The following is a 13,811-nucleotide window of genomic DNA, read 5'->3' as shown; positions in this document are numbered from 1 at the left end:
CACCCAACCCTTCTTCTTTTTTCTCTCTCTTCAGCCAAACAACAAAAAATCATCAAAAATAAAATAATTTTCATAAACCAAAATTCTCAAGTTTGGAAAATTATTCATTTGATTTGTAAAAGGTGAGATCAGATCATCAAGATGTTGAGTACTGAAAGAGACAAGTACAGCACGATTAATTTCGAGGAGACGGAGCTTAGACTCGGGCTCGGGCTCGGACTCGGACTTCCCGGTGGATCTAGTGACCAACTAGCGGATCAGCTAGCGAAGAATAGTAATGGTAAAAGAGGATTTTGTGAGACTGAAGTCGACTCCAATGTTGATTTGAAGCTTAATCTTTCGACCACGACAAAGACCACCTCTACAACCACCACCTCCACCACCACTTCTTCCGCCTCAGTAAAGGATACCAAGGCGGAGCAAGGTGATCAGAAGTTGAAGGATAAAGTTAGTGCTGATGTTAGTGCTAAGACTACTTCTACTGCTGCTGCTGATCCTGCTAAACCCCCTGCTGCTAAGTAAGTTTTCTTATTATTATTTTTGTAAATTTTTGGTACATTTGATTCGTGAATTTAAATATATATATGGTAAAAATAAACTGACAAATTATCATGCTTGTTATGTGGCTTATTTTTTTTAAAAAATTATATAATTACAAGTTAATTGGCAGAGTTGTCCCGTTCTACTTATGGTCTTATGAATTGGAATTTGGATGTAAACTAGTTTAGTTGGTTAATATTCCGTGTGTCACTCATGTGCAGAATTCAAATCCTCTATGTTATTTGTCTTTTGTCAATCTTTACCTATACTAGTATACTCCGGATCGGGATTCTCTCTAATAACTAGGCTATTAAATGGAAAAAGATGGAAAAATCTAACTTGAAAGGGGTGGAATTCATGAAATTGTGAGACAGAAAAATAATAACTACTATAAAAGTATGATTTTGCAACAAAATAAACATGCAAAATTCATGAATCTCTAATCTTAGATTAGCCAAAGTTTGTGAAGAAAGGATGGAAGTTAGGTATAAAAAGTGTGACTTTGGTAGGAGCCACGTGTGGGTGAGTTAGTGGACGGTTAAACACGAGACTGTTATTTTTTACACATGCACAAAGAAAGAAGACGACTTTGCTAACCCAAAAAAAAAAGAAAAAAATAGAAAAGAAAAAAGAGTCAGAAATTCGTCTGTTAGTGTTGCGTCTTGTTTGTTTAATAGGGAAAATGACAATTCCGTCTATCAAAGGTCTCATTTGCTGTCGGCTATTCAAGCACTAAATTACACCCAACATTTGGAATCTTTGCCTTTTTCTTTTCTTTTTTTTTTTTATTTTTATTACCCACCAAACATGTCCTTATTTATTTTTATTCAACTTTTAAAAGTTTGGTTTTAATGCTTTACATCTGTTGTTATAAAGTTTGGTCCCCTTTTACCCGTGCGGATTTCTTTTTACCGTGTTAGATTTACTGTTTTACTGCTCTTCTTTTGATTGCTTGATTCTGTTGGATTCTGTCTGTTGAGTGTTGGATTTAACTTGGGGTAAATCTCTAGGTAGTTAGGATGTCGAGGTTGTTTAGTCGGGTAAATCTCATAATAAAAGTTGATGTCAAACCGTTTTACTTCGACTTGATCGGATATTAACTCGATAAAATCGGATAGTCAATCTGTCTTGCAAGGATTCAAGATCTTGTTTTCGAAAATGAATAAATTGAGAGACAATAGAACAAAAGGATCAATCATATGACGTATGGGCGGTGCATAACGAATTTCTTTGGGTTTTTGATGTAATTATTATTAGGTAAACATTTACCTTGACTATTAATGATCAAATATTGTTTTTCTTAAGCTTTGGTCTATTGTTAGGGAACATAGTAAATTAATATTTGTACTTGAATTACGACCACAAAGCATGAAACAATCGTCATATTTGCAACTACTCGTATATTCAAACGTGTTACTAGAGGAAAAAACCTAATTAAATTTGGTCAATGTTTGGTTTCGACAATGAAATTAGGCGTACCAAAACCTTGTTTAGTCAAAAACTTGCTTATTTTTCTAATTCTAACAAAGAAAATCAAGGTGGTCTAGTCTAATCAAGTAAACAAGCATATACAAGTAACTAATAATCCAAATTTTCTTCTTCTTCAGGACACAAGTTGTAGGTTGGCCACCCGTTCGTGCGTTCAGGAAGAACATCGTAGCCACCCAAAAGAAGAGCTCAGACGAGCAAGCTGACCAGAAATCTTCTAACAGCGCGATCACAAGTGCAGCGTTTGTGAAAGTTAGCATGGACGGTGCACCTTACCTACGTAAGGTGGACTTGAAATTATACAAGAGTTATCAAGATCTTTCTGATGCCTTAGGCAAAATGTTCAGCTCCTTTACAATAGGTATTATGCCTTTTTTAACCCCTAATCTTGTGATTAAGATAGACTTTGGTTATAAATTTATAGTTATATAATAGTGATGAAATTGAGCTAATTATGTTTATGGGTAAATAAATGAAGGTAATTGCGGATCAAACGGAATGAAGGATTTTATGAATGAAAGCAAATTAATTGATCTTCTAAATGGTTCTGAATACGTCCCTACTTATGAAGATAAAGATGGTGATTGGATGCTTGTTGGCGATGTTCCATGGGAGTAAGTTCCTCAAGCTTTTATCCAAAATATTTTACTTGTTTGATTAGAGGTTCATTTACACGAGATAGCATTGTCACGTGGTGTTACTGTAATAAATTTTACATGTAATTATAAGGCGTAATGACTAATTGATCATCGTTGTGTACAACAGAATGTTCGTCGGATCATGCAAACGTCTCCGTATAATGAAGGGATCAGAAGCCATTGGACTAGGTTTGTTCTTGAAAAACTTGTTAATAACTTGATTGATAATTTAAGATAATATTTGCCTTTTGATTTTTGTTGTATAATTAATAATTATTAACTTAATTTCTTGCTTAATTGCAGCACCAAGGGCGGTTGAGAAGTGCAAGAATAGAACTTGAAGATATTTTTATGATGTTGAATGTTTGCACAACTTGTGTCAAATGTAAAACTTGTTCTTAATTTTCTCTCTCTCTCTTTTTTATTTATTTTTTTTTGGCTTAGTGTTAAAAGAAAGCCTTATATAAAAATTTTAATAGTGATGGGAAGGCAGACCGGCTCGAGAGGGATCGAGCAAGATGTCTGGATGGTGTAATATTTTTGGTTAACGTTTCTTGAAAATTATGTGAAGAAAAGTTGTCAAATGATTATATAAATTATTTTATGCTTCTTTCATTTTATTGTTGAGTATATTATTGTAGAATAACTATTTTCAATAATATTAATTGTAGATAAACTAATCCTCCAATCAAATCGCTTGACTTTTGCTAATCTTTGATAAAATAATCCTTCTTGAAAATTTCAAATCAAAAAATTATTGTTAATAGTTTTACTTGGACAAAGCTTATTAATTACAGAGTACGGAGTATTAAATTATCAACAACTGCGCATCAAAAGTTGTCGATGCAGTGCGTTGTGCCATAATTAAACCACTAATAAAAGCAATAATTAATCAAATAAATTCGGATAAGTTTAATCACAATTACATAAACAAATAATTTAGAGATTCGAAATGGACAAGTCTACAAGCATGAGCTAGCATATTTTTGTAATCTATTCATAATTTAATTTATAAAAATGAAAAATTAAGACTAAATGTGATGTGGGCATAATGAGTTTGTCTGCAGTTAGCTTGTTTATGTTCCCAAAAATCATGAAAATCTTTAAATGAGATACTCTGGTCTAAATACAGAATGGACAGCCTAGAAAAAGTATAAAATTATTGGAATTGCTAGCAATAATGGAGACAATAGTGAATATGATCCGTAAAATTTGGTTTCTTTTGGACCTAGTCCATGTGCTTAATGTTTGGTCATAAATTTTTTGTTGGATCATTTTTCATTTGTTATTATCAAGGTTTTGTATTATATTTTTACTATTTCTTGTTATTCAATACTCCCATTATTCCATTTCTATATTCCCATCCTGGATCTAAGGTTACGGGTTACCCGAGGAAGTAGTATAGTTCAAGTCCAATGTATAATGTGTGGATTGCGAATTTGTGCTTATGTACGGAGCAGGGATGACAGTGGATCTGGACCCGACCCAGATCCATGGATTTAGATTCATTTTTTTACGGATACGAGTCTTTAAATTTTGGATCCGACGAATTTGGGTCGGATTCGGGTCCTGCTGAAAAAAAACGGATCTGGATCCGGGTTTAACTCCCAGACCCGTTTACCCGTTTTATAATTTCCCTATAAAAAAAAAAACCTAAAATTGTTTGTTTCTTTATTAAAAATGTTGATGATGTTAGTAGTGATGAAGATTAGCCCTTCTAAGAGATGGATTTTGGATGTTCATATTGGAGACATCATCGTTGCTTTTTCGCTTGCTCATTTGTAACATCGTACTTTTTTCGTTGTTTATAATTTTTATTTTAAAACATAAGTGTATAAGTTGGTTGCTTTGTGTTTTTAGATTAGTAGTATAACTTTAATTTAGGTTGAACTTAATAACCCCTTACGGAAGTTTGGAATGCATTTTTTGACCCAACATTACATTTATTGCAAAAAATTAGACAACGTATTGGACCCGTTTTGGACTCGGATCCGTTGGACCCGTCGGATCTGGATTCGGGTCTCCATTTTCCAGGCCCGACATATCCGGGTCGGATCTGGATCCTAGATACAAAACGGATATGGATCCGAGTCCATCCGGACCCGGTACAGATCCGACATGTTGCCATCCCTAGTATGGAGTACTGATATGTCTATTTTATATAGTGATTTACCCCCATCCCTTGGTTATATTTTGGAGTCTACGAAGCCACTTTTATTACTAATATGCGTTTTCTAGTGTTTTCGTAGCTTTGGTATTGTTTTATAGGAAATTGCGGATTTGGAACATTTCCCCGGATTTATTTAAGCCACTACGAGCACTAGAGTAGGATCGCATTCATATGACCATATTCCGTATCCCAAGACCGCATTGGAGCAATCAAACCGGTGATTAAGGGCTCGGTGAAGAAGAAGAGTTTGAGGCTTTGGTCCGAGTTATTAAAGACCCAAAGAGGAAATCCGGATTTGGGCCAAGAAAAATAGCCCAAATCGAAAGTCCATGTTGCCTGGTACTCGCCTGATCGGGGAGTGCCCTCGCCCTGAGGCGCGCCCGGTCGGACGAGGCAGATAGGAAATTAGCACTTCGCCCTAAAGCGCGCCCTACTAGGCGCGAGATGAGAATCCCAAGCGCGAGATGAGAATCCCACTAGAGAAGGCGGGCCCGGCCGGGCGAAATGGCCCCCGACCGGGCGCGTGTTTTTGTGGGACGATTAGCGTCTTTAGTCTTCGTTTAAGTTTAGGATTTCTAGCTTAAATATAAATACGCTTTTCTAAGCAAGTGACGATGACGTCTTTCATTAGTTAATTTCCAAATTTTAGTTTAAGCTTTTGGTTAATATTCTTGTTCTCTCAACACTTTTGGTTTATGCAATTCCATTTTTCCGTTTATTTTGGTAACGATTCCTTTCCCTTTTATTTTCAGTAATTTAATTGCTTTGATTAATCATGTGTTATTCATTCGTTTTGCTTAGTTTAGCTTTAAATATGTGTGTGTAGTTTTATTTCTAGGGTTGTGGGGATCCATAAATAATATGAAGGGGTGATTTATAATTGTTGATTTTCAATGATTTGGTCGATTTCCTATTGATTAATTTAATGCTATGTAATTAGATTAGACCTGATTTAATTGTATGAGTTATGCAATATTGATTCGAGATTCGAGAGATGAGAATTGATGTTTAGGCTTAGTTTCAATAGCTAGGTTAATTTATAAATGGTTAAGTCAAGATTCGAAAGATGCGATTTAATACCAGTAGATTAATTCTGATTGTAATATGTAGCGAAAACCCCTTATGATCTGATTAATTGATGCATTGATAATTGATTGTTGTGTTTTACCCTGGAATATTATTTATTGGTGAACCTATACCCTAAGCTTTGATTTATTGATTTCTCCCTAGTTTAATTTGCTTTAATTTATTTATTCTCCTTAGTTAAATTCTCACATAAATAATTCGGTTACTTAATAGTTCAGATTATATTCATTATTTAGGAATAGAAATACTCGTTTCCCTGAGGATTCGACCCTACTTCCCTATCTACTTTAGTTAGAGGACTTAGCTAATTCTTTTGATTAAGAGATACGACTTTATCCTGTCAAAATTTGGCGCCGTTGCTGGGGTAACTGTTTTATATTTTATTCCTGATTATTTTTGTGGTCTAGATTATTTTTCCTTCGTCTCAAAGAACGCAAGCTCTTTGAGACAATTTCTCATATTTGTTGTCTAGTTCTGTGTTTATGCCCAGGAGTTCTAGATCAGGTTACATTCCATTTGATCCTGAAATCGAACGTTCTTTTCATAGACAGAAGAACCTTTTCAGACAAGTACGAGCTACTTATGAGGGTAATATACCTTTGGAACCCCCATATGATTCTAGCGACACAGAAATTTCTTCAGAACCAGAATAAGAGATGCAAATCCACCACCCACCACCTCGCAAGCTTAGCGATTATTCTCAGCCATCCCTGACAGATTTCCCACATCTTGCTCCTACTCCAAATCTCGAGGGAGTACAATTCGAGATTAAACCCCAGTTTATTACAATGATTGCAATGAAGCAATTCAGCGGAGCTAAAGGGTGAAGATCCAAATTTTCATATTTTGGACTTTTGCCAATATTGCAATACTATTAGATAAGTTGGGGTCATGCAGGACCAAATCAAGGAGATTCTTTTTCCCTTTTCTTTATGTGGTAAAGCTAAATTGTGGTATAATGGATTGAATAGAACTGCCCTTGGTATTACTAACTGGAATTCTCTTGCTATGAATTTCTATAATAAATATTACCCTGCAGATAGGACTCAGGTAACTCTTTTGATTAGGAGATACAACTTTATCCTGTCAAAATTTTTCCCAAGAAGCGGATGAATCTTTATACGAAGCTTAGGAAAGATTTAAGGATTTGTAGAAAGAATGTCCCCATCATGGGCTAGCATAGTGGCAGATAATCCAAGCCTTCTACAATGGGCTTGGAAATTCATCCAGATCAATCCTAGACTCAGCAGCTAATGGAAATTTATGAATCTTCAAGAAGATGTAGCAGGAACAGTTATCAAAGAGATGACAATTCATAATTCCCAATATGGGAATCCTAGAGGTTTTGCAAACAAAGGGAAACATAATGTCGATTTTGTATCCTTTGTGCAAGCTCAATTATCCTCTATTTGTCAGAAATTAGATAATATTAGTACTGCTATTCCTGCTTCCATGGCTAATGTTTCTGCTGTTAATAATGCTAACAATGTTTTTTGTGAAAATTTTGGAATTGTAGGTCATTGGTCACAAGATTGTAGGAGTTCCATGGAGCAAGTTAATGCCTTCCAAGCCTATAGGAAAAATAACCCATACTCCAACACTTATAATCCTGGTCTTCGAAACCATCCAATTCTTTCCTACTGGAGTACTAATGTGCTAAACCCTTCACCTCCACAACAACCACAACAACAAGCCCCACAGCAACCACAACAAAAATATTACCAACCTCCTAACCAGAGACCCCAACCACAAACACCACCTCCATCTACTGATCCTGGCGAGTCAGAATTTAAAACAATGTTAGCAAATATGCGGAAATAGATGCAGAGTAAAGATGCGCAAAGTGATTCGATCCTAGCACATAATAAAATCATAGATAATCAAATTGCGCAACTTTCCTCTACTCTGCAAACTCGCCAGTAAGGAGCCCTACTATCGCAGCTAGTACAGCCTACTGATCATGCTAATGCAATTACTTTGAGAAGTGGTTCACACTATGATGGGCCCTCTATGCCCAAAGATGATGAACCTATCAGAACAAAAATTGCTAATCTTGATTCTCTTATACCAAATGATGTTGTTACTAGCCCTGCAATGTAACACTAATATTTCTGATGGTACATTGCAGGGTACAATTCCAGAGAAGGTTACAACTCAAGATAAGATCGGAGATGTACAGAAACCAGTTATCAAACTACCATTCCCTAATAGATATTTGAAGAGTAAGTTGGATAAGCAGTTTGGTAAGTTTTTGGAGGTTGTGAAAAATTTGCAGGTAATAGTTCCTTTCACAGAATTAATTACACAAGTTCCTGCATATGCTAAATTTATAAAAGATATATTGACTAGGAAGAGACCTTTAATGATTTAGAGACTGTAGCTTTTACAGAGGAATGTAGTGCTTTATTGTAAAATCAATCTCCACCAAAATTAAAGGATCCTGGTAGTTTTTCTATACCCTTGTCATATTGGAAATGTCTTCATTGATAAAGCAATATGTGATTTGGGTGCTAGTGTTAGTGTAATGCCATCGTTTGTGTGTTCAAGGCTTAATATGGGTGATTTAAAAGTTACTAACATTACCTTGCAAATGGCAGACCGTTCTGTTAAATACCCCTGTTTCCGGGTATTTTGATGTCCTGCGGGAGAGTTACAATTCCGGGACTGGATCCGTGCGCCTGTACCTGCAAAACAACGGAGACTCCGTGTGGTGGAAGCTCCGCCTCCGATGGTCAAGTTAGTACTTGTTTGAGGAGTAATAAGTGCGGAAAAAGTAAAGATTGAGAGATCGGGTTCCTCTAGGGGAGGAGTGATCAGTGTGTTTTGGCTTCTCTAGGTGAGAGAAATAAATGCTTAACCCCCTTAATGAGTATTAATTAGAGTATTTATAACCTTGAAAAACGTGCCAAATACTAGGTTTAGGTTAACCTAGGGCTGACTGGGCTTCCCTTGGAAATTGGGCCTAGGTGGCCGTTTGGCCTACTTGGCATACGAAGGCCACGCGACGTGACACAATTGGTCCATGGTGGACAGATCAACTCTTGACATGTGGCAGGTTCATATTGGCCCATGTGGCGGACACATGGCAGGACCTGATTGGTCCACTTGTCAGATGATGATTGGTGGGAAATATCCCCTAATCATTTGCCCCTCACAGGTGGCAAGTGACTGTTCACATGTCACCTGTGACAGGTGTCGGCCTATAATAGGCGATGGCCTGCTACAGGTGTCGCCCTATGACGGGCCGAGCATTTTTCCCGCTCGTTTTTTGAATTTGGAGGCGACTCTTCGCATTCTCCTTTGCCCTATATAAAGGCATGTTGACCAAGTCTTTTGTTCACATTTGCGAACTTTTTCAAGAGAACTCTTGGACCCCTGAACTTGAACTCTGACACTCTGCAACTTTTGACCTGCCAGGACGAATGTTTTTACTAGGCGCCTACTCGATCAAGCTCTTCTTCAGAACTTAAGTTTCAGGTAACCGTCTATTTCTTTATTCTTTTTGCTTTTGCACTTTTTCTTTCTTTTTTGAAAATGAGACCTCAAAAGCATCCGACACGACCTAGGTTAGCAATCAGCCGGTCACCGGGGACGGCTGAGTCTAGGACTAGGGGTGCCGACTGCCCTGCGGTACTTCAAACTTTGCGCAAGTCCCGGAATCGAACTGTCTTTGTATCTATGCAGGACAATATGGCAAGAACAAAAAAGACCAAGAGAATTGAAAACTCTGATGGCTCCTCCTTCCAGGTTCAGATTAGCGAGATGTCGGACCAGCCGCCTGATACCGCAGGGACCCAAGAGGGCCCTTCTGCCGAGAGCTCTGAGGAGGGAGCTAAGGTAGCCCCTTCCCACTTCACTGTTGACCTGGCCAGTCAGCAGACGGCCCCTGAAGAAGAAGAGGGGTCGGCCCCCTCAGGGAGAGGGGAGGAGTCGAACTCTTCTAATAGTGAGTCTGACTCTAGCTCTTCAAGCCGCCTCTCTATAAGCTCAGAGGAAAGGCATGCTCGCTTGCATGAGGCGAGAACTTCTCATGCAGCTGAAAAGGGGGACGGCTGGTCGGAACCATCCGCCTCTCATAGGGAGTTGAATACTCCTTATTACTGTCATGTTCCAAAGGGCCGGATCAAGGCCATGAAAGAACGAATAGACACTTTTCTTTCGGACCATACGATGGGTCCGGATTATCAAGTATTTGTGCCTGATGGTGAGGATAAAGTCGTCTGGCCCGCGGGATCTAGCTACGGGGACGCCTATTTTGGCTGCTACAAGGCGGCCATTAAGGCTGGACTGCGATTTCCCTTGCATCCGGTCGTTCAGCAAATCCTCGATGGATACGAGGTGGGGCTTTGGCAGTTAGCCCCAAATTCTTGGTTCAACATCCTTGGCTATGTAGCCGGATGTGAAATGCATGGGGTGGAGCCGAATTTTGAGGCGTTCACCCATATGAACTATCTCAGCTGGACCCCCAAGGCAAGCGGTACCGGCTGATACCAAATAACGAGCCACAAGGGCTACCTAATGACTAGGGGCAAAGAAAATAAATGGAAGGATTGGAGAAAAACCTTCCTCATCATTTCCAGCCCTGATCATCTGCTGAACAAGCGCTACAATAGGTGGAACAAGGATCCGCCTCTTCTAGCAGGCGGTCACAGCATGCCGCTTGTCCCCCGCAAGGCTCAGGAAAAGATCCTTGACCGAGGACTCTTCAAAGTAGAGATTAGGGCAAACTCTACTACTGGGGTACGAGAGCAAGTGCCCCTAAACTGCGTCCTAGAGTTTCAATGGCTCTATGACGAGTTTTTTCTGGCCCGCTTGCGGCCTTAGCAGTCGATCCTCCAGAGGTAGCCGACCTCTAGAATATATGTACCCTTCTTTTGATTTGTTTTCGAAATTTTTCTAACTCTTGTGGTTCTTATTTGTAGTTGAAGCTATGGACCAAATCTCCGCATCTAAGAAGACGGCTGCCTTGCTGCGAGCCTCCATCATGCAACAGAAGCGAACCTCTTCTAATTCTCCTGCCAAGAAGACGCCCATAGTGAGTTTCGAGCCTTAGAACTTGTATTGAAAGGATGCTTATATCAGTATTGACCACTCATCTTTATCGCAGGCGGGCACTTCCAAACCCTCCTCCTCCCAATAACCGGACTCGAAGGATCGAAAGAAGACTGGTGGGAGTACGCCTGGATCTGCCAGGAAACAGTCGGCTGACAAGCAGCCATTCACCCCACAAAGTGTGGGGAACCCATCACAAGTCCTTAGTCCGCCGCCAAGAGGTATAAACTACTCTGCTAGACTTAACTTATTTGTTCATCACTCTGTTCACGTTTTTTATGTTTCTCTTTGTTTTTGGTGCAGGCGACCCTCAAGATCCGGACTTGGTCCAAATGGCCAAGTCCATGATTAAGGTCGTCCCTCAAGAGGAGAGGGATGCGGTCAAGGGAGTCAGCACCCTTGACCTAGACGGCATTATGGGTCTCCTTTCTGAGGTAGACTTGGAATATTTTTAAAGTGTTGACTCGGCGTGCTGCCTGTTATTCTCAAATCTGACGCCTGTTTTTCTTTTTTCCAGACCATGCTGAGAGTACACGGCCTTCGAAGGCCAATCAGCGCCAAGAACAAAGAGGTAAAGGCTGCTAAAGCTATGGCCGCCTCCGACGTTGATAAGGCAATGTTTCAAATTGCCCAAAATGAAATTTTGACAACTGATATTCTTTATTATCAGGCGCAGGCCACTTCCACTATCCGGGCTGAGTTGGAGGCGGCCAAAAAGAAGAATAATGAGCTAGAGGCGACGGTCAAGAGTCTCCGAGATGAGCTGAAGCCACTTAGGCAAAAAATGACCCATTTCGAGGCCATGGAAAAATCCTTGGCGGCTGTCAAAGACCGCCTACAAAAGCAGGAGAAGAGCCTCACTGACGAGCTCTCGGCCAAGGCCGAGAAAGAAAAAATGGAACTAGTCCAAGCCATGATGGACGACTCGGCTCAGATCATGAAGATGACTTGGACGTCCCTCTTCCCAAAAGCTCATTATGCCTCATGGGAGAAAAAATTCAATGCTTGTACTGAATCGTACAACCAACAGATCATGAGGCAGGCGGCTCAGGATGACAAGGCGGCCGTGTCCAGCTTAGAAGAGGAAGAGGAGGTGGTGGTGGCCCTACAACCGATTGAGGTGGATACGTCTAAAGAAGCTGCCCCTGATGCCGAGACAAGTAAGAAGGAAGCCTCCCAGAACCAGGCGTCCCTTGTTGATCAGGCGACAGTCAATACCGAAACTCTGCCTCAATCTTAAAGCTTTTTTGTCTTTAACTTTTTATTCGGCCTGTGCGCCGTTTGTTCTTGTATCACTTTACCTGGCCAGGGGGCCGGGGTATTGAATATTTTGCCGGTCTTTATGGCCGGCTGTTTATATGAATTTGGCGACCATCTTTTGGTCGTCTTTGCTCATTTAATTTTGTTTTATGCTTTATTTTTTCCAAGTGTCGAGGATCCTTGATATCCGCTTGCATGTCATACCGACTGTTTCGACTAGCCATGTTTTTAAAATTTGTAATTTATCGTAAACCAAAGATTGCGAACAGGTACAAGGTACTGACAGCCTATGCCCCTAGACGACTGGTTGTCTTGGTTCCAGGTTAGGCGATCAGTCGGCCATTTACCCAGTCGGACCCCCAACATACTTTAGGAAATACGTTAGGTTTGTTTAACTTTTTCAAGTTAGAAAGGAACAGGCCGCTTATAACTAGCCCGCCTGTTTGTTAAGATAGGAATAGTTCTTAAGTCCTTGCTTGCCAAAAAGCAGTCGTCCTACGAACCAGATTTTCAAACATGTTTAGTTTGAAAAGAAATCATTTTAGTAGGGTCGTGGTACGAGAGCTCTGGTTCGCCTTTAGATAGGCGGACTCGTTATACCTTTTGAATCCTTACTAAGTATGAGAGAGCGACTTGTGGGCAATCCTTGAGGTTGCCCATTCGTCATCTTTTATGCTTGAGTAGCAGAGGCCGGCTGGTCCCCTTGATTCACCAATTTTTGTTGGCTATTTACTCAAGGGGTACCGGCTGTACTTATCCCAAGTAATACAGACGGTCATCCGACGCGAATGTTAACTGCTAACACTTGTTTGGTTTAGTGTTGAGAGTTATCCTTGTCTCAAAAACGGCTACGTGGTCGTCCTTGGGGACAGTCGTCTAGGTGCCGTGTAATTAGTTTATAGAACAATGTTCCACCCAAAAGGGAGCTGCTCTCTGCGACGAATTTCATCCGAATGGATGCCGCCGGACGCCTGCTATGATGTTGGGACAGGTCGTATTAGTTTAAAGATTGGATCAGTTGGCTAGGCGCCTGGTCTGATCATTTGGCCATAGGCCTTAAGTAGTTCATGGCGAACTAAGTATAGTAGAGTAGCCGACTGTATTTCTACAGGCGGCGTGCCCGTCTTAATTGAATGCATATTTGAGTGAAATGGAGAATAACCGACTGTTCTACCAGTTGGCATGCCCCTCAATTGATAAGAAGATGGAGAGTAGCCGACTGCTAATGGAGCAGGCGTCATGCCCCTCATAATACAATATAGATGAAGCAAAATAGCAAACTTTTTATTTGTAGCTCTTGGCTATTTACATCATTCAAAAATAATATTTCTTTAGATTATCTACATTCTAGGTTCGAGGCAAAGGTTGGCCGTCTGGTGTCTCCAGGCGGTAGGTGCCGTCCCAAACATCTTCATAGATTCGGTAGGGTCCTTCCCAATTGGGAGTTAATTTGCCTAACTCATTAGCTCTACCGACTGCTTCCATTTTTCTTAGTACAAAGTCCCCCACTTTGAGTGGACGCCTGTGCACTCTTTTGTTATATGACCTTGTCATTCTCAGGCGGTAGATTTCATGGC

The 13,811-nt window shown here is 40.1% G+C and overlaps 1 protein-coding gene across 1 annotated transcript; it reads left to right on the top strand.

Moving 5' to 3' along the window:
* On the top strand, positions 1–3,281 carry LOC110737079 (auxin-responsive protein IAA16-like). The gene is made up of 5 exons (XM_021917448.1): positions 1–518; positions 2,148–2,389; positions 2,507–2,642; positions 2,794–2,855; positions 2,970–3,281. Exons 1-5 carry the CDS (start codon positions 142–144, stop codon positions 3,005–3,007), a joined length of 855 nt encoding a protein of 284 aa, XP_021773140.1. The 5' UTR covers positions 1–141; the 3' UTR covers positions 3,008–3,281.
* Positions 3,282–13,811: the final 10,530 nt, after the last annotated feature.

This window comes from Chenopodium quinoa, unplaced genomic scaffold (assembly GCF_001683475.1).
Source record: "Chenopodium quinoa cultivar QQ74 unplaced genomic scaffold, ASM168347v1, whole genome shotgun sequence".
NCBI lineage: Eukaryota > Viridiplantae > Streptophyta > Magnoliopsida > Caryophyllales > Amaranthaceae > Chenopodium > Chenopodium quinoa.
Note: the sequence above shows the minus strand (reverse complement) of the source record. Positions and strands in the feature narration are given on the sequence as shown.